Raw genomic sequence first — 20,232 nt, forward strand, 5'->3', positions numbered from 1 at the left:
GGCGACGCAGTCATGGACCCCCAGCAGCAGCAGCAGCAGCAGCAGCCTGAGGTCCACCCAGCCCTCCCTGCAGGAGCAGGGCTCGCCCTGATCCATGCCATGTGGGAGACAGCTGAGCATCTCCTTGCCACACCGGAGGAGGAGCGGCCTGCAGGGGAGCAGGACTCAACCCCGAACCGTGGAGCACCCCGACCCCCCCCCCGCCTCACACGCCGCTGCCTGTGGAGCTACCCCACCAGCACCGACTGGTGGGAGCGGCTGGTGCTTGAGGAGTGGGACGACGACCGCTGGCTCAGGGACTTTAGGATGAGCCGGCAGACATTTATGGAGCTGTGCCAGTGGCTCACCCCGCACTCAGGCACCAGGACACCACCATGCAGCGTGCCCTCCCAGTGGAGAAACAGGTCGGCATCGCGGTCTGGAAGCTGGCCACTCCAGACAGCTACCGATCCGTGGGCCAGCAGTTTGGCGTCGGCAAGGCCACCGTCGGGGCTGTCCTCATGGAGGTAAGAGGACCCACGGGGGGAGGGGGAGGCAGCTCTGGGAGGGCAGGGGAGGGGAGGGGGGCCCTGGCAGGGCAGGGCCATGCACACCCTGCTCATCCCTCATTGGTGCTCTCCCATGTGCTTCCCCTGCAGGTCGTGCGCGCCATGAACGCCATGCTCCTCCACAGGCTTGTGAGGCTGGGGGACCCAGATGCCACCATCGCGGGCTTTGCCACTCTGGGCTTTCTCAATTGCTTTGTGGCTCTGGATGGGACTCACATCCCCATCCGTGCCCCGCAACACAGTGAAGGACGCTACGTAAACCGCAAGGGCTACCACTCACTGGTCCTCCAGGCCTTGGTGGACAGCCGGGGCCGTTTCCAGGACGTTTATGTGGGCTGGCCTGGCAGCACCCATGACGCCCGGGTTTTCTGGAACTCGGGCCTGTGCCGCTGGCTGGAGGCGGGGACCTACATCCCCCAGCGGGAGATCCTTGTGGGGGACACCACCATGCCCCTCTGCATCATCGCAGATGCGGCATACCCCCTCCGGCCCTGGCTCATGCACCCGTACACGGGCCATCTCTCTGCCAGCCAGGAGTGCTTCAACCAGCGCCTGAACCACGCGCGCCAGGTGGTGGAGTGCTCATTTGGCCGCCTCAAAGGGCGCTGGAGATGTCTCCTGACCCGCTTGGATGTGGGCCCCAACAACATCCCCCAGATTGTGGGTGCCTGCTGCGCCCTACACAATCTGGTGGAGAGCAAGGGGGAGGCCTTTTTTCAGGGCTGGGCTGTGGAGGCCGGCAGGGCCGACGTGCAGCCACCCACTGCCCCCAGTCGCCAGGTGGACCCTGAAGGGACCCAGGTCCGGGAGGCCCTGCGGGCCCACTTTGATGAGGCCGCGGGGTGAACTCTGCCAGGCCCCCAACTGCCCCCCGCTTCCTCCACCACACTCCCTGTCCCTACGCCCACACCACAGAGCACCCAACAGCACACGCCTCCCCGCACTTTTCCTGGACAAATAAAAGCACGCACTTGTTGGTGAAATGAAACTGGTTTTCTTTGAACTGCTTTTTTTAACTAATAACAACAAACTATATACAAGACCTTCTAACTAAACTATTATATAAGTGAATAATAAAAAAGTTTGCAGATATTATATGTACAAAAAACAGAAAACCAGGGATTACAAGGAAGGGGAGAACTATGTACATGGGGAGGGGGCAAACGGGGGGCACAAATAAATAAGTCCCAAAACTATATACGGGGGGGGCCACGTCCCGGGCCCCATGCCCCTATAGTCCGGCACTGGGGGTGGGCGGCCGGGAGCCCCACCTCGGCCGCAGCCCTGTCTGGGGCTGGCTGGGGGCCAGGCGGACCGGAAGATATGTCCGGCGAGTCTCAGCTGGCCCCAGGTGTCCCTCGGCAGGGCGACGGCGGATGGCACAGTGACGAGCGGAGCTGCAGGTGGTGCGGCGGGTGGAGCACTCAGGGCGGGGCGCTGCGACGGCCGGCGTGGCATGGGGGGCCAAATAGTCCACCAGGAGGTTGAAAGTGTCCATGTAGGCCCCCCATGCCTCTTGGCACCAGGCCAGCGCCCGCTCCTGGAGGTCGAGACAGCGTTGCTCCACCCGCAGGCGCTGCTCCGCGACCTCCAGCTGCCGACGATGGCTGGCCAGCAGCTGGGGGGCCGTCGCCGTCGGGTGCTGTTGTGGGGTCCGCCGTCTTGCCCGCCGTGGGGCCGGTCGGTCCTCTGCCGAGGGGCTTGCCTGGAGCAATGGCTCCGGAGGGGTCTCTGGGACCACTGATGCCTCACCGGTGCTCTCTTCCGGTCCTTCCAATGGAGCAACTGCGGAACACAGGACGGGGGGAAGAAGAGGGGAGACAGGCGTTAGTGTGGCCCCCGAGCCGTGGCCCTTGTCCCTCCACCCTTGTGCTGCAGGGTCCCCATCCCCGTCCCCGGGAGATGCTGCTGTGATGGATGGGGTTCAGGGGTCACCCTGCACTGCACCCCGTCCCCTGGCGGGAGTGACTCTCACTTCACTCAGCAGGGTCTAACAGGAGAGGTTTCTTAGGCCACAGATGCCCAGTTTCTCCCAGGAGTGACAGTACAGCTGTCAGAGACAGTCCTTCCAACCCGGCCTGGGGAGAAGACCCCAAGGGGTGCCCCTCTGGGGTGTAGCTTTCCCACTCCTCAGGCTGGCTGCCTTCCAGCTCTCCCTTCCCCTAGCCTCTACCTGCGGGCCCCCCCACCCCATTCAAAGCCAGCTCGGCTCCTTCCTCCTCTTTGTTCAGGGCAGAGGTGTCACCTGCCAGCTGTAGCCCCAGGATCATCCTTTGCCCCGGGAGCTATTCAGCTTGTTGCTCATATCTAGCCTGAGTCTCGCTTTTGCACTCCCCCCACTCCATCGCATGCTGCTGCGGGGTGTCCCACCCCCTCCTCCCGGGGGACCCTCGAGGTTCCGCTCCCCCCTGCCCCGGGGATGGGGCATGGCACTGTCGTGCTGGGGGGGGCGGCAGGGGCTGATGCACTCCTGTGAGGGACATGGCCCTGCTGTCCTTGGGGCCATGGCCATGTGGGCATGTGGGGGGCCCTGGGCACATATCTATTACCCCCGTCCCTCAAGCCCAGGGGTGTACACCGGGGGGGTACATACCTGTCGGTCCAGTCCCAAGGTCCGGGGATCCCCGTGGGGCGGATGCCCAGCTGCTGCTCCGGGAGGGCAGGAGGAGGATCTGCAGCCCGGTCTCTGCAGAGGAGGAGTCCCCCTCCTCCTCCTCCTGCCGCGATGGCCCGGGGGTGGGCTCCAGGGGGGGCCCCCGAGGTGCGGGGCTTACCTCCTGTCCAGACTCCGGGTGCAGGGCCTGCTGGGGCTCGTTGGCCGATGTATCAAGGGTGGCCGGAGGGGAGGAGGTGTGCCGGGGGCCCAGGATGTCCCTGAGCTCCCTGTAAAAGGGGCAAGTGACGGGGCGGCCCCAGATCGGCCGGCTGCATCCCGGGCCCGGGCGTAACCCTGCCGCAGCTCCTTCACTTTACTGCGGACATGATCCGGAGTGCGGGCAGGGTGACCCCGGGCGGCCAGGCCCTCGGCGAGCTGAGCGAACGCATCCGCGTTCCGCCTCTTGCTCCCCATTACCTGGAGCACCTCCTCCTCGCTCCAGAGCCCCAGCAGGTCCCGCAGCTCAGCCTCCGTCCAGGAGGGGCCCCGCTGCTGCTTCCCAGCCTGGCTGCCTGCCTGGCTGCCCTGGCTCCCCTTGGCCGGGCAGCCATCACAGGTGGGGTGGCTGGTTTGGATGGCTGAGGGACGTGCAGGCTGGCCGCGTGTCTGGGCTGCCGCCTGCACGTTCCCTCAGCTTTCTGCACAGGAAGGGAGGGGGAGGGGACCTTTAAGGGGCCGCTCCACGCGGCCACCATTGAGCTGAGGGGCTGTAGAGAGCGTCTCTCAACCCCTCAGCTGATGGCCGCCATGGAGGACCCCGCAATTTCGACGTTGCGGGACGCGCAATGACTACACGGTTCCTACTTCGATGTTGAACGTCGAAGTAGGGCGCTATTCCCATCTCCTGATGAGGATAGCGGCTTCTACGTCTCGCCACCTAACGTCGATGTTAACTTCGAAATAGCGCCCAACACGTGTAGCCGTGACGGGCGCTATTTCGAAGTTAGTGCCGCTACTTCGAAGTAGTGTGCATGTGTAGACACGGCTAATGTGATATTCTTTCTGTGATAGAAACAATTCCAGATTGTAAACCAACCCCCGTCCCCCCTCGCACCCCAGCACTGTTGAAATTCCAAGTGGGGCAGAGAATGGTGTCTTGGGCTTGGCCTGGACTTAAAACTAACTCTGGTGTGGACATGCCAATCAGGGTGTGTAAAGCCCATATCCTTGAGAATCAGAGTAGTGTAGGGCTGGAAGGGACGTATGAGTGGCCAACTTCTAAGTCACCAGGCTAATGGGAGTAGGGGCCTGGTAGCCAAAAGGCAGCCCTTGGCTACCCCTGTGTGTACTACAAGTTTTTATTCAGGCCGGCTCTACACTAGCCTTGGTGGATACTGGTGTCCTATGCTATCAGTGCTCCTAGAGAGAACTCCCTTTCTACTGGCAAAATGGTGCTTTCAGATGGATAACTTCTTCCACATACGTCTCCCCTCTCACCCCCATGTGCCCGATGAAATAAACCAGAGAGGCAGAATTAGTTTTGATGGAGTAATTGAATTTGCACTCGGGGTTTTTGCTCTGTCAGTCAGGGTTCACGCTTCTGGAGGACATAGCTATGCCAGCAGACATTCATCATTCAGAGACACCCAAACACACGCTAATGTAGGGTGTGGATGTGAGAGAGATTAAAAACGATCCCAAAGCACATTCATTTACCTGCCCGGGAATTGTTGCCTTTGTTCTCCATACAGTAGAGCAAAGCAAGCAGTCCTATCGCGCCTTAAAGCCTAAGAATTTTATTGATCAGGAAATGAGCTTTCATGGGAAAGACCCATTTCTTCAGATTCTGGAGCAGAGCTGAGACTATGTACAATGGAGTAGGAAGAAGCAATAATTACCTCTTGAGGAAATGTCCGATAGCAGTGAATCAAGAATCTCGTATTACCCGTCTAGAGCAGTATTTCTTAAACTTTTTGAGACCATGGAACACCAAACAATATTATTTATGTTGAACACCAATGAAATTTTTCTTCAAAAAAATAAATTGTTGTCCAACCAAAAAAGACCAAATGGCAACATAGACAGCAAAACCAAAATGAAGTCATTTTATCAGGTATCATAGCAATGTAGTAACTTTGTATCTGGTTTCAATGACAGAAAATCTAGTCGTACTGTAAAAGTTGGAATTATTTTTCCAAACGCTTGTGGCACACCTGCGAGTTGTTCATGGAATACCACTGTTCTGCGGAACATAGGTTAAGAAACACTACTCTAGAATTCTGTCTGATTTAAAAACTCATGACAAGGATATTGCTCTCAATAGGGCTTCAGAGTGATTTCTGTAGGACCACTCCAATGCCTGTCTTGTTCCATACACAAGGATTTGTCTGCAAGAGGTGACATTTGTCTGCTCCCTGACTGTGCCTGGGAAATCTTCATTGTTTTATTAGCTGCTGCCTGGCCTCCGAGCCAGGAATGCACCATGCAGCTCTGTCTATAGCCAGCTTAGGCTAGTGGCTTTTCTTTTGGTCCCTCTTGTTCTCTCCCTTCCCCCGCATGGAATGTCTCTGAGCCTGGAATGCAGGTTTGACAGCCTGTGGAATGTGCTTGGCCTCAGCTGGGGCCCCTAGCTCTGTTCTGAGTGTGTGTGTGTACTGGGTGGCAGGCTGTATCCGGTAGACTGTGGCTTGGTGCGGCATTCTTTCCAGGAGCTGTCATGCATTTGGTGGACAGAGTTGCCAGTTGCAGCTTAGGTTTCCTGGAAGCTTTTTCGTATGGCTTCTGTGCCGAGCCTTTAACTAATCGCTTTTGGCTTGTAACTAATGTTGCTGGAGGCAGTGTCACCTGGTACTCAGGGGTTCTATCCGTGCCTCCACTACTGACTCACTGTGCACAAGTGACTTGACTGCTTGTGTGTTAACAGTGGAGTGAACAGATAAGCAAGTGTGAAAATGTTGTGGGGTGGGAATTTGTTTTTTGGTTTTGCAAGTCAGCTACACATGGCCTAGTCTCTGGGTGAAGTTAGCACTAAACCTGCATGGGGATTAGAAAATCCTTTTCAACAGAGCATGAGCCAGAGACCTAGAGATGGTGTAACTTGGTGTGGCCAGGAAACTACTTGCATGTGGGCCTCCAGCTGTTCTGTATTGGCTGAGAGAAGGGGTGGGGGAAGCAGTTTTATTACCCTGTTGTAAAATGAAGCCAAGATGGCGCTTTTTTGTAGTAAAAAGAAAATCCCCGACTTTGTCTCTAACTGTGTTCTGCCTCTATCCTGGGAGCCTCTTCCCTTAAGGGTATGATACCATCTGGCTTGTTGCACCACATCTATGCACACATCAGTACACTCTTGATACAAGAGCTTGTGGTTTTTCAGAGCATCGTTTGCTTGAAACTTGTGCCTTTATTCTCCTCTGAGGCCATGTGCTGCCAGAGAAGATAAAATTAGATGGGCAGCGCATGGAGGTAGGCATTGGGTGTCCACATGTGGTGGGTTTCCTAGCAAAGAGTAGGTAGATAACTCTTCACTTGGATAGCAGAAATAGCCTTGGGACGGTCTCCTGATGTGCTGGTCACAAACCATTGAGCATGCTGGCTTTCCTGCCTGCTGGGGCTCCCAACCACCCTCTTCTGCAGGGTCAGAAGCTCTGGTCCCTCCCCAGCCAAGGCACAGAGTTGGGGTTACCATGCCCTGCAGAGCAACACAGATGTTGAACCACTTCAGCTCTGGGGCAGAGGGCTCAGCATCCTGGCACCAAAACCCCAAATAAATCCATCTTACTTTATATAAAAGTTTTACGCAGCAAAAGCTCCTGACGTCGGTCTCCTTTATCAATGAAAGAGAGCTATGCCCAGTGGCTGCTCCTCCCCCAGGTAAGTTATTTACACTGGGCTTGATAATAAGGGAAAATGTTTCATTTACTATAAAAATGGGATTTAAGTGATGACAAGTGAAACAGATCAAACTAAGTCACTAAGCCAAAATACACGGAACATTCCAGTTAGTTCTGATCCACTAAGCAACCGGTTAAATGACAATTGTTACCTAAACTGCTGTTCGAATCCTAGGTAAAGTGCTTCGTCACTGTTAGTCTATACTCTGGACTAGGCCTATAGCTTTTTTCAGAGTTCTTTGTTGCCAGGTTTCTTCATGTGCATCCTCTGAGGGTGGGTGAGGCAGTTTCAAAGGCCAGCTGAGGACAGCTTTCCATTCCTCAAATAGCCTTTCCCACAAGGTGGGAATCCTTTGTTTACCACTCCCCTATCCCTGGCAAAGTGCAACACTGAAGATGGATTCCAGTACCAGGTGGCATGGTCACATGTTTTTCTAGGGCCAATCACAGTTTGGGCTTACAGGATAAACAAGACTATTTGCAGGTTTGAGTACTGAGCAGTTATGTTCCTAAAGTATCCTTAATGGCCCTTATGAGCACATTCAGAATGAAAATCAGATTCACACTCCATATTTGTAACTTCACATACATGAATGATATATGCACAAAAATAGGATACGCAGACTGTAACTTAAAAATGATGTTGCATGATGCATCTTGCATAAAGCATCTGTTATGCATATTCATAAGCCAGTTTTCATAAAGCAGGGGGAGGGGTGGCACCCAACTCTAGTGTCAAATTTTGCCATTAAACTGAAACACAAATCCCAACAAGACCCTGGATGCAGGATCAATGAGACCAGTATTCAGTCTGCTAACAGCATGCATGCAACAATGAGCCTTGAGTGACTAGCTGGAAGCGGGCAGGAGAGGGTATATGGCTTGTGAGGCACATTTGTTGCCTTGTATTTAGGAGTTTGCTGCATATAATTAAGGCTGTTTGTTTGTGCTGACAAACATGGTAATTAAGAGACTCAGGCAGATTAGCAAATCTTTTCTGTGTCCCCAAATTGGGAGCAGCTTGTGTGGAAGTCAGGGGACTCCTTAAGGAGCTGTTGACTTCTACAGGAAAAGCTGGGAAATGTGCTACTTAGAGAGAGGGCTGCTTATTTATTTTGTCTTCCCTGTGCATGTGATGGGTGTGTCTATAATCTCAGGGGATATGTTATTAATGGGCTTTCTGTGCTGGACTCCTGTTTGTGATCATGCTGTGCATGTTCCCCAAACCAGTTGAAATTCTGTATGCTTGTTGCATCCACCATCCCCATCTGAGGTATCCCAGAGATGTTAGTTGTGGATATTTAATGTTCCACATTCAACCTAGCCATTTTTAAAGGGATCCACAGTGGCTAAGTGGCCCCTCTCAAACTTCCTATCTCTAATGCTAAAATATCCAATGGATAATATTTTCAGAAAATTAAAATCAGCCCCTGCCCCACTTCCAAACTTTTTTCATTCTTTCTGCCGTTCCTTGGCAGCATTTGTAGCCATTAAACCTGGGAGTTTACCACTTCCACTAGGTGATTTGTACATGCTGTCTGCATCTCTCAAAGGGACCTGCCCCAGGTGAGTGGGTCAAGAAGAACCCAGGGTCCTTGATTCCTGGTCTAGTGGGTCACACTACTGACCACTTAGCTGTGAGAACACAGCAGGCTGTTATAGTCAATGGGCATAAAGCACTGCATGGTCTTAATCCCTACTCTGCTCATAAACTGAGGAGATTCTAGTTGCACAGGTAAAGAAGCTTGTTTTTTAAATAACATGGTTAATCTGGCCATATCCCTCTAAACCCAGGTAGCACCGAGCAGAGAGGCCCAGACGGTGAAAGGTCCCATAGGAATTAGATGCTTAAATATCGTTGAGGGTCTGCATCATGGTGTTTGGTTCCAGCTGCATTTTCCAGATTGTGCTATACAAGCTGAGAACTTGGGTTTTCTTACAATTTCTGGGCAACATTTTCCAAATGTTGCTCTTTTGTGTATGTGTAGTTTTCCACTGAAAATTTAATTTTTGGCTAAAACTCCTCCTTTGGAAAATCTTGCCACACAACTTTCACTCGCTCTACATTTTTGAGTGATCAAAATGTTTCCTGGCCATATTTTTGAGACGTTGAAAAACCAATAAAAATTAGATTTCCTCAAGCATTTGTTGCTGTATATAACCATTACTAATTTATGTAGGGGTCTGATACTTCTGCCATTGTGCTATTTAGGGCACATTGAATTCAGTGGATCCCAGCGCAGTTCCCTACATACCAAAAACACAGTTCACTTCCACCATTCTCGATCCAGCTTCATAAAGGCAGGAAGGGAAGCATTTGTCTAATGTCTTTGGTAGCTTGTACTCCAATAACAGTAATTGGATGAGGAAGTTAGTTAATGTGCTCTTGAGAGCTAAATTAATGAGAGCAATTATTGGGTAAATTGACGTGGTTAAGGAAACCAGACTCCATGCCGCTCAGCAAGATCCAAACTGGACTCATCCTTGATGATCTTTCAAGTCTGGATGTGATACTCCTCTCTGTCCCTCTGTATTCAGTATCTGTCAATCAGCCTTGACTGGTGGTTTGTCCGTAACATTGCTCTAATTTGGATTCAGCCAATTGACTAAGGCCAGCAGATAAACCTGTTTCAGGGGGGTCAGATGTCTGAACCAACCCACTGTACTACCTGGAGGGTGGAAGAGGGGAATCACTTTCCCATCTGTAAGAGTAGGATGATCATGGTGTCTCTCAAAGGAGCCAGGTGAGGCATTAGCACACTGTGGGAAGCGGGGCTCCTTGATCTCCTTCAGTGACAGACGCTGCATAAGTGCAAATCATGGTTGAACAACACATCTGCTGGGTTTTGCAAACGATTGTAATATAGATTGTTTCCTTCAGCTAATCAGAAGCTCAAGCTGTTAGGAGTGATGTGACGAAGAGCTCCTCTGCATGCGCTCGTGTGCGCTTCTGTTCCAAAGAGACCAGCCAGAATTTCATGCAGCCACATTTTGTCACTAGATGGTGCTGTCTGCCAGAGAACACAACCCACAGCTCCCTGCTGGACTCTGCTCAGTGGGTGCTGTTGCTGCCCAGTGGGGATGGACTCCAAAGACTGTTAGCACACCATGTGCTGGTGTTCTGGGAGTGATTTTCTTCTAAGAATTTATAACTGGCCAACCTCAAGGCTTGCTGTTAACAGGCCTGAGTTGATTGCTCCCAAAGTAGACAGGCTGGGAATACTTGGAAGGTAGCTTCCTTTGCCTCCAAAAGGGAAGGAGTGGTGCCAACTGTACCCAGCAAAGCCCCACCTCCTCCCCATCCTTGCACATTTGGGGTTGAAGGAAAAATTGAGCTGATACTCAGCCAGTCCTGCTGCTGGGGCCACCGAGGTGCTGGTACTCAGCAAGTACCAGCATGGAGGGTGCGGAGCACGGATGGTAATAACCTTGATCTTGATGATGGAGTGGTGGGAGTAAAACCAGTCTGGAGACAGTAAGTCCAGCGAAGTACTAACTTGCATTTTATTCCCTGCACTTTTGCAGTTTACTCTTCAAATTAATACATTTCCAACCAAACTCTAATGCAAAACCCCCTAACTGAATGCTAATCCCCCTGAACAGTTCTTTGAGGTTGCTCCCTGTGTATCTGCCTGTTGTCTAATCAGCAGAGTGCTGGCCATAGCACTTGGGGGAAGTGGCGAGAAGTTAACGGGTTGGTTCACAGAGGAACATTGTGATGGGAAGCTGTTTAGATTTTTTTCTTAACCCCTTAAAAATGTTCTGGCGGGGTGTAATTGCAGCTTCAATTTCCCCTTTTAATGTTCAGGCTCCATCCCACCAAGGGATCATACCCCTGCATTTTAGCTTCTTGTCCACTCTCTGCATTACTTGTTTTTCTTTAAGGGGCCATAATTAAGATGATGTGTTAATACTGAAATATTACTGGAATTTAGTGGAAGTAATTTTTCAGTTAGAGCACACTGAAAAAGCAGCATCACGCTGCATCATGTGCTTGGGCTGGTGTAGCACAGCACATCCTGAATATGCCAGTCTGCAAGTAGCAAATCCTCAAAGAGTGAGGACTTCCTGTACCCAGGATCCCATCTCACCGAGGCTGTGAGGCAGTCCATTTTTGGGCTGAGATATGGCACTTCTGCCTCTGACTTTAAACTTACGTGTTGGGAGAGAAAGCAGAACCTACCGCAGTAACTGTCATCTCCTGTTGTTGGGTGTGAACAGATTTAGTGTCGATTCCAAATAAAAATGAATAACTCCTGAGGCAGGGTCTGGCTTTCCCTGGAGTTTTGCTGCTGTAGATATTCTTTCTGTGTTGAACTAAAAATGTGGTAAGTGCTGGCCTCCTGACTGGTTTTGCTTTGGGTAGGAACTGAATGGTCAAAATTGTATAAAAGTTGTTGAAAGCGTATCCATCACTAGATGGCGCTCCAGGGCCAGGCTAGATTTAACTCGTGTCAGTTTTCTCACACTGAATTATAACTGATGTGAGTCCATCTGTCTGTTACTTTGTCCTTCATGCTCCTCGTTCTTCATTTCCCTGCTCTATCTGCAGAGGTCCAATAGGGCTTGCATGAAGCTTTATTAGCACAGTATCGAGGTGTTAAAGCAGCATCTCAAGCCTTTTGTTAAAGCGTCCTGGACAAACTTGTGATTCTGGAAATTCTTCTGGATGGGGAGAAAAGACTGTATTTTCCTTCTCTCTTTTAGATGCTGCAGGACTGCCCCAAAGCCCGCAGGGAAGTTGAACTCCATTGGAGGGCATCTCAGTGTGCCCACATTGTGAAGATCATAGATGTCTATGAAAACCTGTACCAAGGGAGGAAGTGCCTGCTTATTGTCATGGAATGGTAAGTGTTGTGCGAGAGAAGAAATGAGTCAAATCCCCTTCTCCCACATGACTTGCAGGGGGTAATGCTCTAGAGAGCTCTGCACCCTGGGGAAAAAACATGGGACATCTTAGGACATGAAAGGTCTTCTTGAAAGGCTCCCACTGCCTCATACCCAGGATCCTACCAAATTCACAGCCATGCAAAATACATCACAGACCATGAAATCTAGCCTTTTGTGCACTTTTACCCTAAGCTATACATATTTCACAGGGGAGACCAGTGTTTCTCAGATAGGACGTCCTGACCCAATAGTGCATGGCGGTGGGAGCAATCACAGGATTATTTTAGCAGGATCACTGTATTGCTTCCCTTACTTGTGTGCTGCCCTCAGAGTTGGCAGGTGCCCAGCTCTAAAGACAGTACAGAAGTAAGGGGGTAATACCATACCTATGTCATCCTTCTGTACTGCTGCTTTCATTGCTGGGTCACTGGAGAATGGTGGCTGCTGACCAGGGGATCAGCTCTGCAAGCAGATGTGCAGAAGTAAGGGTGGCCATCCTAGCCCATCCTTTTTTGTGCACTGCTGCTGGTGGTAGCTCTGCTTTCAGAGCTGGTTTCCTAGCCAGCAGTTGCTGCTCTCCAGCTGCCCAGCTCTGAAAGCAGTACTGCCAGCAGCAGCAGCACAAAAGTAAAGGTGGGAATATTGCAGGTCCCCTGCAATAACCTTGTGACCCCCATACAACTCATTTTTGGGTCAGGTCCCTTATGCTTAAAATGCTGTGGCATTTCAGATTTGAGTATCTGAAGTCATGACATTTGCCATTTTAAAAACTTTATGACTGTGAAATGGGCCAAAATGAACCATGAATTTGGTAGGGCCCTGCTCATAACTTGTGTGTGCCAATCATATGCATAATAGGCTATGGATGCTTCCTGAGTATGGGTAGCTAAAAGCTGGGCTCTGTGCCTCTTGGAAAGGTCATCTCCCCTGGATCCACAACATTGTATCCCTCACCTGGCCACCTGGTTAATTCAAACATTCTGAAAGCAGCAAGGGTAATTGGCCGGAGTATGTGGCTGAGACACAGGACTCCTGGGCGTTCTGAGCTCTGACACCTTGGGTAGTTTTATGAAAAGTAATTTTAACTCTCTGTGCTTCAGTTTCCTCATGTGTAAGATGGGGATTTTTATACCTTTTCACATCCGCGGGTGAAAATATTCATTAATGTTTGTAGAATGGACTGAAGCAAAATTTGCTATAGAAGTGCACACTGCTTGTATTCAGGTCCAAGAGAACTGTTGGGTAGGAGGCATAAGGGGCTGTTTGAGTTCTAACCTTAGTGTGAAGGGGCAGCTCTTGTGGTAACTGAGGAGGTGTTGATAGGGAGCAAGAGGCCACAGAGCAGTGTTTCCCAAACTGAGAACATCTGTGTCCTCCTTTCGGGACTTTGGCCTTATCGGCGTGCTCACTCTCCCAGTGTTTATCTCCTGTTTCTTTTTTTTTTTAGTAATTTATTTTCTTTCGCGTACCCCTTGAAACCCTTTTGCAAACTGCACTTTGGGAAATGCTGCCATAAAGAACTGGGGTAAAAACAAAGCCCTTGAAAGAGGGAACAGCGTTGTATTCAGGGGCCCGGTTTCCCAAATGCTCAGCATCCAGAATGGGGGCTGGAGTATGAGCTGCTGAGTCAGTAGGAAAATCTAGGCCTTTGTGGGCAGAAGGCCTCCTAGTCTCACAAGCAAAGAGTTCTTTGTCCCCCCCGACCTGCTTTGGCCATTAGTAAAGTGCTGGTAGCTTTTAAATGTGTGGTGCCAGGACTATACCGCTGTCAAGGAGCAGGCAAGCGACAGGCTGGTGTTCACTGCAAACTCTGAGCGAGTCTGATGCTCTCAGAAGGTTGATTCGAGGAGGGAGGAATGAAGGGGAAAGTATCGAAACCACATCCCAACCACAGCTGTGATTTTTTTAGTGCAGCTTCCTTGCCAAAACCTCTCCTCTGGCAGAGGCCAGTGGGTTGTCCGGGGGCGGGGAGTGGGAGCTGTTCAGGGTTCGCAAAGGTTGTGCAAGAGCCTGCCAAGTTTTCAGTGTGGGAAGAGGCTTCTGAGGCATGTGCTGAGATCCTGGGCATCCGCAGGCAGAGAAGGGTTGAGCAGCTCATCTGTGCATTCGGCAACCTCGGAACAGTAGGAAGCTGGTCACCCTGCTGTCAGGCACCTGTGACAGCAGGGAAAGCATTCCATAGCCACCAGCTATTCAAAGCTAGCCTGAGCATCATGGACTTAGAACATGCTTAGATGCTACCAGGGCTGACCCTGCATAATCCAAGAGGAAACTCACGGTGAAGTCTCCCTTTCCGAGCAGCGTCCCATACAACCCTGACTCAGGTTTGTTAGTGTCTCACTTCAGATCCTGGCATGTGTAACTCTATACAGGGCTATGAAGCTCTTAGACTGGGCACAAATTCTCTCTCCTGCTGTGTTCCCTCTGTCACAGGGGTGCGCAAAGTGGGGGACGGCCCCTCTCGGGTGGCACTGCACAATTGGCTGGTAGCTCACAGGCTCGTCCATCTTGTTAAAAATGTGGAAATCTGTGACTGTTTTTATGTCTGCGTATTCACATTTCTATACCGATTAATAGTTTTTACATTCTACAGACTTATTTTCTTACAAGTGCCGAAAGGGGTTTTTATTTTCATATGAATATAGCCGAAATGTCCGTCAGTTTGGATTAACATCAGACAGGTGGGGGAGGTGGCTTGCTAATTGCAGGGACAAAAAGTGGGGCCTGATGTAAGTGGTTTGCTCACGGCTGATCTACTCCATAGCTGGGCTCTGAGTTTTTTGCTATTTATATTGGGGCAGTGCCAAGAAGGTTGCTGGAGATGCGGGCCCCATTGTGCTAGTTGCTGTAGACACATAAGAATGGCCATACCAGGTCTGACCAAAGCTGCATCTAGCCCAGTGTCCTGTCTTCTGAGCGTGGTCAATGCCAGGTGCCCCAGAGGGAATCAACAGGACAGGTAATCATCAAGTGACCCACTAAGTTGCTTATCCCAGCTTCTGGCAGACAGGCTGGGGACACCTAACAGGAGACAGTCCCTGCCTGCAAGTGCTTACCATTGAAACAGAAAAGCCAGAGAGGAAACGTTTCCCACAGATGAGGAGCATGGGCACGGAGAGACTGAGTGGCTTGCTGGCAGTCACACAGGAGTCTGACAGAGCTGGGAGCTGACCTCAGATGTCCTGAATCCTCAGCCAGTGATTTAGCCCCAAGTTGATCCATCCTCTGTCTCCATCTGGCTGAGAAGTAGAGAAGTTAGCTTTGTGTTCAGATATTTGCACTGGATTGTTCACGCCGCATAACTCGAGCGAGAGGCTACAAAGCCCAAAACTCCTCGGGGAGACCAAAGCCCCCAGTTGGAGAGGCTGGGTCTGCGAGATCGGCAGAGCCCCTTTGAGCATCAGGGTGCTGCTGTGCTTTCCCATATGCCCTTGCGCTCAGTAAGTCAGCTGCACCATCCCCCCCAGCCTGTCAGGTGATTGTCTGGTACACCAGTTGCATGCACAGCCTGGGGTGGAAGTGTGAGTTCAGTACCTCTGTGCTTGTGCGGTTGCATGCTGCTCTGGTGGCTTTTGCTGAAAAGTAGGCCAGCAAGGCTGGGAACTCACTCAGCATTTGTAGCACAATCTGCTCCCTTGATTGTAAAGGTCCTTCTGAACGGTTGCTCTTCTGTGGCCAGGAAATCCACTGCGGCTGGGCTGCTGGCTCTCTGCAGCAGCCTGGAATTGCTCTCTGCTGTTTTCTGGAGAGGGTGAACTTGCAGAAAGGATGTTTTGGGTGGAAGGTCGGGGGGAGGTGGGGGCACTAATCTCCCTGAACTTGGAAGCAGGGACAGAAATGTCCTGAGATCTCTCACCCCCTTCAGTGTGTGTTGGGGCTTCTCCCCAAAGCTTGGTTCGGTCACCTTTGGCAGTGCTTGGCTGCGAAAGGGCAGTGGGACTCTTGAAGGCCCACTAGAGAGGCCTGATGGGTGAGGGAGGTAGTGGCCAAGCTTTTAACTCTTTGTGTTTCTGTATTTCAGCTTGGATGGTGGGGAACTCTTCAGTCGAATTCAAGACAGGGGAGACCAGGCCTTCACGGAACGGGGTACAGAGTGGACCAGTGGCATTTTTAACCCCTTGGCTGTTTTGTATTGGTGGTTGAGTGAAAATATCTTGTCTTAGAGCCAGTTAGAACTTCTGCCACCACTTCATGGGGCAGCAAATAGAGAGTTCGTCCAAAAAGTAGTTTCACACGCCTGTTAACATGGAGTCAAATATTCTGGGTAATTTCAAGAGAACCTGATTCTTCTCTTCAGGAAAAAGGTTGAAAAGGGGGCAGGGGCCGGGGAGGGTGGGGGGTCCATTTTCACTGACAATTTTCCTTGGGGGAAGGAGGTGAGATTGTTTCCCAGTCAGCTCTAATCCTGCCCGAGTTTCAGATTTGTGTGCTGCTGCATTCTCCAGCCACTCTGCAGTACAGTGATGAAAACTGAGCTGCTGCCTGTCCAATTCCCTTTCTCTCCCTATGTCCTGTGTTAGCCATAATGAGATTCAGCCTAATATTGAGTCTTGGGTCAAAGAGTGGCTGGGACACCCCCAAAACCCTCTTACTAGGAGTGGTTGTAGGGGGTCTCTTTTCCTCAGGTTCATGCCCCACATAGAATAATAGAAGGCTAGGACTGGAACGGACCATGAGAGGTCATCGAGTCCAGCCCCCTGCCTCACAGCAGGAGCAGGTACTGTCTAGAGCATCCCTGCTCAGAAAAGGAGACCTGAAGCCCAAGAGCTTCTTTGCCTTTTGACCCTTGCAGGGTTTCTGTGTGGTGCTCACTGGTTCTTGCCTTCAGTGATGTATTTGTATCACCTGGGGGGAGGCTGGTGGCTTTATTGTGAGCTGCTGGATTTTAAATACTTCGCAATTTCCTTTGTCTCCTCTAGAGGCTTCAGAAATAATGAAGAGTATTGGAGAAGCGATCCAGTACTTGCACTCGATTAACATAGCGCACCGGGATGTGAAGGTACTGTTCACCTGCACACCCAGCGGATGCTAGAGCATGTCTGCAACGTCTTTGCCCCTAGTGGAGGGAGAGATGTTGCAGGAACTCCAATGTTTCGGTCTATGTAACAGTGTACAATGCAGAGGTGAGCTGCAGCCACTCCCTAGCTTGCATTGAAGAAGCCTGCTGGGGTTAACAGGTCTCAAGTCTCTTGTGGTTGTTTTAAAGACAGAAGAATTGCAGGATGGGCTGGAAGAACACTGCAGCTGCTCCTGGCTCCTTTCAAACAAGAGCTGGCAGCTGTACTCATTGTATTCCTGTCTCTGTCAGTATGGGGGCATCCCATTTTGGATCAGGAGCTGGACACTTCCAAAGCAGGGGGTGGTTTGGACCACAGGCGTTCAATCTGAGCACCTCTCTCTGTGCACGTCTGTGGGAATGGCCTCCATTAAAGCAGAGGCCAGCTGAAGACACTGCCCACTGACTTTGCAGTTGGCTGGCCTTGGGGTTTAATTTCAGGCTGTCTATAGAGATCAGGCAGAGCCCATAACAGAGACCGTGCAGTGGGGGCTGGTTTGGCTTTGGGTGAGGTGAGTACCTTGCTGAAGTCCCCTCTTTTCTTGTGTGCAGAACTGGCCCTTACAATTTCCCTTGCCCTACAGGGTGATGCTCACGGAAGCAATGAGTTCTTGTAAAAGCAGTGTTCCCATGCTGCAAGGGCATTGGAATTTCTAAGGGCGAGATTTGTATGGCTCTAGAATCCACTTGTAAGGAGGCCAGACTTCCTTGTTCCTATGGCTTTGTATGTTCAGAGAGCGTCTGTCATCCCAAAGAGCTTTGTATCCTGGGGTGTGGTGAGCAGGCAGTGCTCAGAAAGAAACTCCCTTTTCCTCATGTCCTCATCCACCTCTGAACACACAGCCACCTCCCAGCAGCTGTTCCACAGTGGCACGGCTTTGTTGCCCAGGGCAGCGAAGGAGAGTCCCATGCCTGCAAGAAACTGCAGGGGGAATTTTGTGGAGGCAGAATAGCATTACTTTGATTGGAATTGCCGCCCGGAAACAGGAGCTTGACGCTTCCCGTTGGCAACAGCTGTACAAATTGCTTAAGTGCAAGGTGTTCTGTGGAAGCTGCAGCTTCCTGGATGGGGAGATTCTGGTGTGGGAGGGAGCAGAGAGAGAGTTGTCAGGGAAAGCACGAAGAATGAGGATCTTGGTTTGTGTTGGGGAAAATCAGTGCAAGTTGTCTGAATAGTGCCAAGCCCCTGGGGCAAGGGATGGGTTTAGGTAAGACTTTGTGAGACTTGCCCTTCCCTAGTGGTTATACAACTCCACTCCGCCAGTGTCTGCTCTTCTGTTCACTCTTCTGGGTCTCTTGATGTGGGAGATGGTGCTTGTTAGAATACTTCCCAGGTCTTGCTCACTGGCTTGTAACAAAGCTCAGAAGCTGTAGATCCTTTACTTCAATGGGTTGGGGTATCCCAACCTGGTTTGGAAGTCCCACTAACCGTGCCTTTTTCATAGTATCTTTTCAAGTCTGTGGCTGGACCAATCTAGATCTTGAAGGGTCAGGGGTGCTAGTTGTGGGGCAAGAATGGGGAGATGGGGGAAGTGATTCTGGGGTCTCTGAAACGTGACTTATTTTAGCTGTTACAAATCGGGTTGCTCTGGGGGTAGGGGATGGAATCTGGGAGCAAGGTGCCAAAAGCTGAGCTGCAATGGGTTGGGTGTGGTCCTCTCTGGCTCACTTAGAACCACTTGACCAGATCTTCGTCAACTCCCAGTTGGTAGTCCTGTTCTAAAGCTGCCCCCAGCCATTCAGGAGGTAAGAGCCCTGAGGACTTGGCTGGCACTAAGTTTGGTTTGTTCCCCCCCCACCCCCACTGTGTTTTCACAGCCTGAAAACCTCTTGTATACCTCGAAAAGGCCCAATGCTGTACTGAAACTCACTGACTTCGGCTTTGCTAAAGAAACTACCACACACAACTCCCTGGCCACGCCATGCTACACACCATACTATGTGGGTAAGTCTCTCGGGAAGCTGTGGTGCCTCGTCTCCTTCGAGGGAATGGGATCACAGGCACCCAGAGTCTCCAGTTACTGCTTCAAGGAAGGGTAGGCCCCAGGATTCCCTCTAACTTTTTCCATCCAGGGTTATGTTATGTGCACCAAGGCATGTGCGGATGTTCACCGCCAACAGAAACACAGGCTGCTGGCTGTGGGCGCTCTCCTAATCAGCTGGGCGGCACCTGAATCTATCCCGAGTGGCTGCCCAAGTGCTCAGCTTACAGATCACACCGGCAGGCATTGTGGATTCATAGACTTGTAAGGCCACAAGTGACCACCGTGATCCTCTAGTCTGGCCCCCATGTATAATACAGGCCACAGAACCTTTCCCAGGAATTTCTGCATCAGGCCTGTAACTTCAGTTTGAACTATAGCTGTAGCAGGGTGTAGGGACAGGCCTGAGAGGCAAAACTGACCCGGACAGTTGCGTTGCTCAGGTGGGTTTCAATCTGACGTTTTGGGATGGGCTCCAGCTGTGAGTTTCATCCTTGCTGCCATGTTGAAATCCAGGCACCTTAGCTTTGCAACCAGGGGATGGTCTGCCTCAGATGTGCTCCAGAGATCTGTGCCTGTGCAGTCACTACTCAGCGGGCAGTGAGGTTGCTGGGCTACAGCCAGGTGTATTGTAAATGTCATTCCAAGTGCTGTGCCAGGTGTGGGAAGCAGGGCAGGGGTATGTGCAACTCCTCTTTCTGCAGTGCACCAAGCACATGTCAGGGCATCGGGTATATAATTCACAGTCTGAGCATGCGATGCTCTTCCTGGCATTTGCTCCGCACTGCTCTGTGAATGCCCCTCTGCTAGGCTCGCATGCCTTGCTAGTCTAGGCCTGGTTCCTAGGGGACCTGTGTAAGGTCCTGTCCAAGAGCAGGACCTCTCTGGAGCTCCCCACCAATTGTCTGCTGCCAGGAGGCTCAGGATTGGGATGATGGGGCCATCAAACTCAGGGTGTCTGCCTGCGTTAGGGCTCCTCTCTTCTGTGTTAAACCCTTGGCCTCCTGGCACATCTCTGGCTACCTTGTGAATGTCTTGCTTTTTCTTTCCCCAGCCCCAGAGGTGCTGGGCCCGGAGAAGTACGACAAGTCCTGTGACATGTGGTCCCTGGGCGTCATCATGTACATTTTGTAAGTAAGCCCTTTTTTCCCCCTGTACCACCCTGATGTGCATTGTTCATGCATCACCCAGGGGATCTGCCCCTTCCAGCCTCTCAGTCTCTGACCCCACGCTGGCTTGCAGGGTGTTCCCTGGGTGAAGCATGCAATGC

At 51.4% G+C, this 20,232-nt stretch overlaps 1 protein-coding gene across 1 annotated transcript in view; it reads left to right on the plus strand.

Annotated features, from left to right (window-relative positions):
• Positions 1-20,232, plus strand: part of MAPKAPK2 (MAPK activated protein kinase 2) — an 83,368-nt gene that overhangs the window by 56,720 nt on the left and 6,416 nt on the right. Inside the window, exons 2-6 of the mRNA XM_074977623.1 lie at positions 11,742-11,881; positions 15,946-16,010; positions 16,844-16,923; positions 18,799-18,925; positions 20,017-20,092. Of these exons, the coding sequence (XP_074833724.1) occupies positions 11,742-11,881; positions 15,946-16,010; positions 16,844-16,923; positions 18,799-18,925; positions 20,017-20,092 (488 nt within the window). The remainder of the gene's footprint in view (positions 1-11,741; positions 11,882-15,945; positions 16,011-16,843; positions 16,924-18,798; positions 18,926-20,016; positions 20,093-20,232) is intronic.

Source organism: Carettochelys insculpta, chromosome 26 (assembly GCF_033958435.1).
Source record: "Carettochelys insculpta isolate YL-2023 chromosome 26, ASM3395843v1, whole genome shotgun sequence".
NCBI classification, from domain to species: Eukaryota; Metazoa; Chordata; order Testudines; family Carettochelyidae; genus Carettochelys; species Carettochelys insculpta.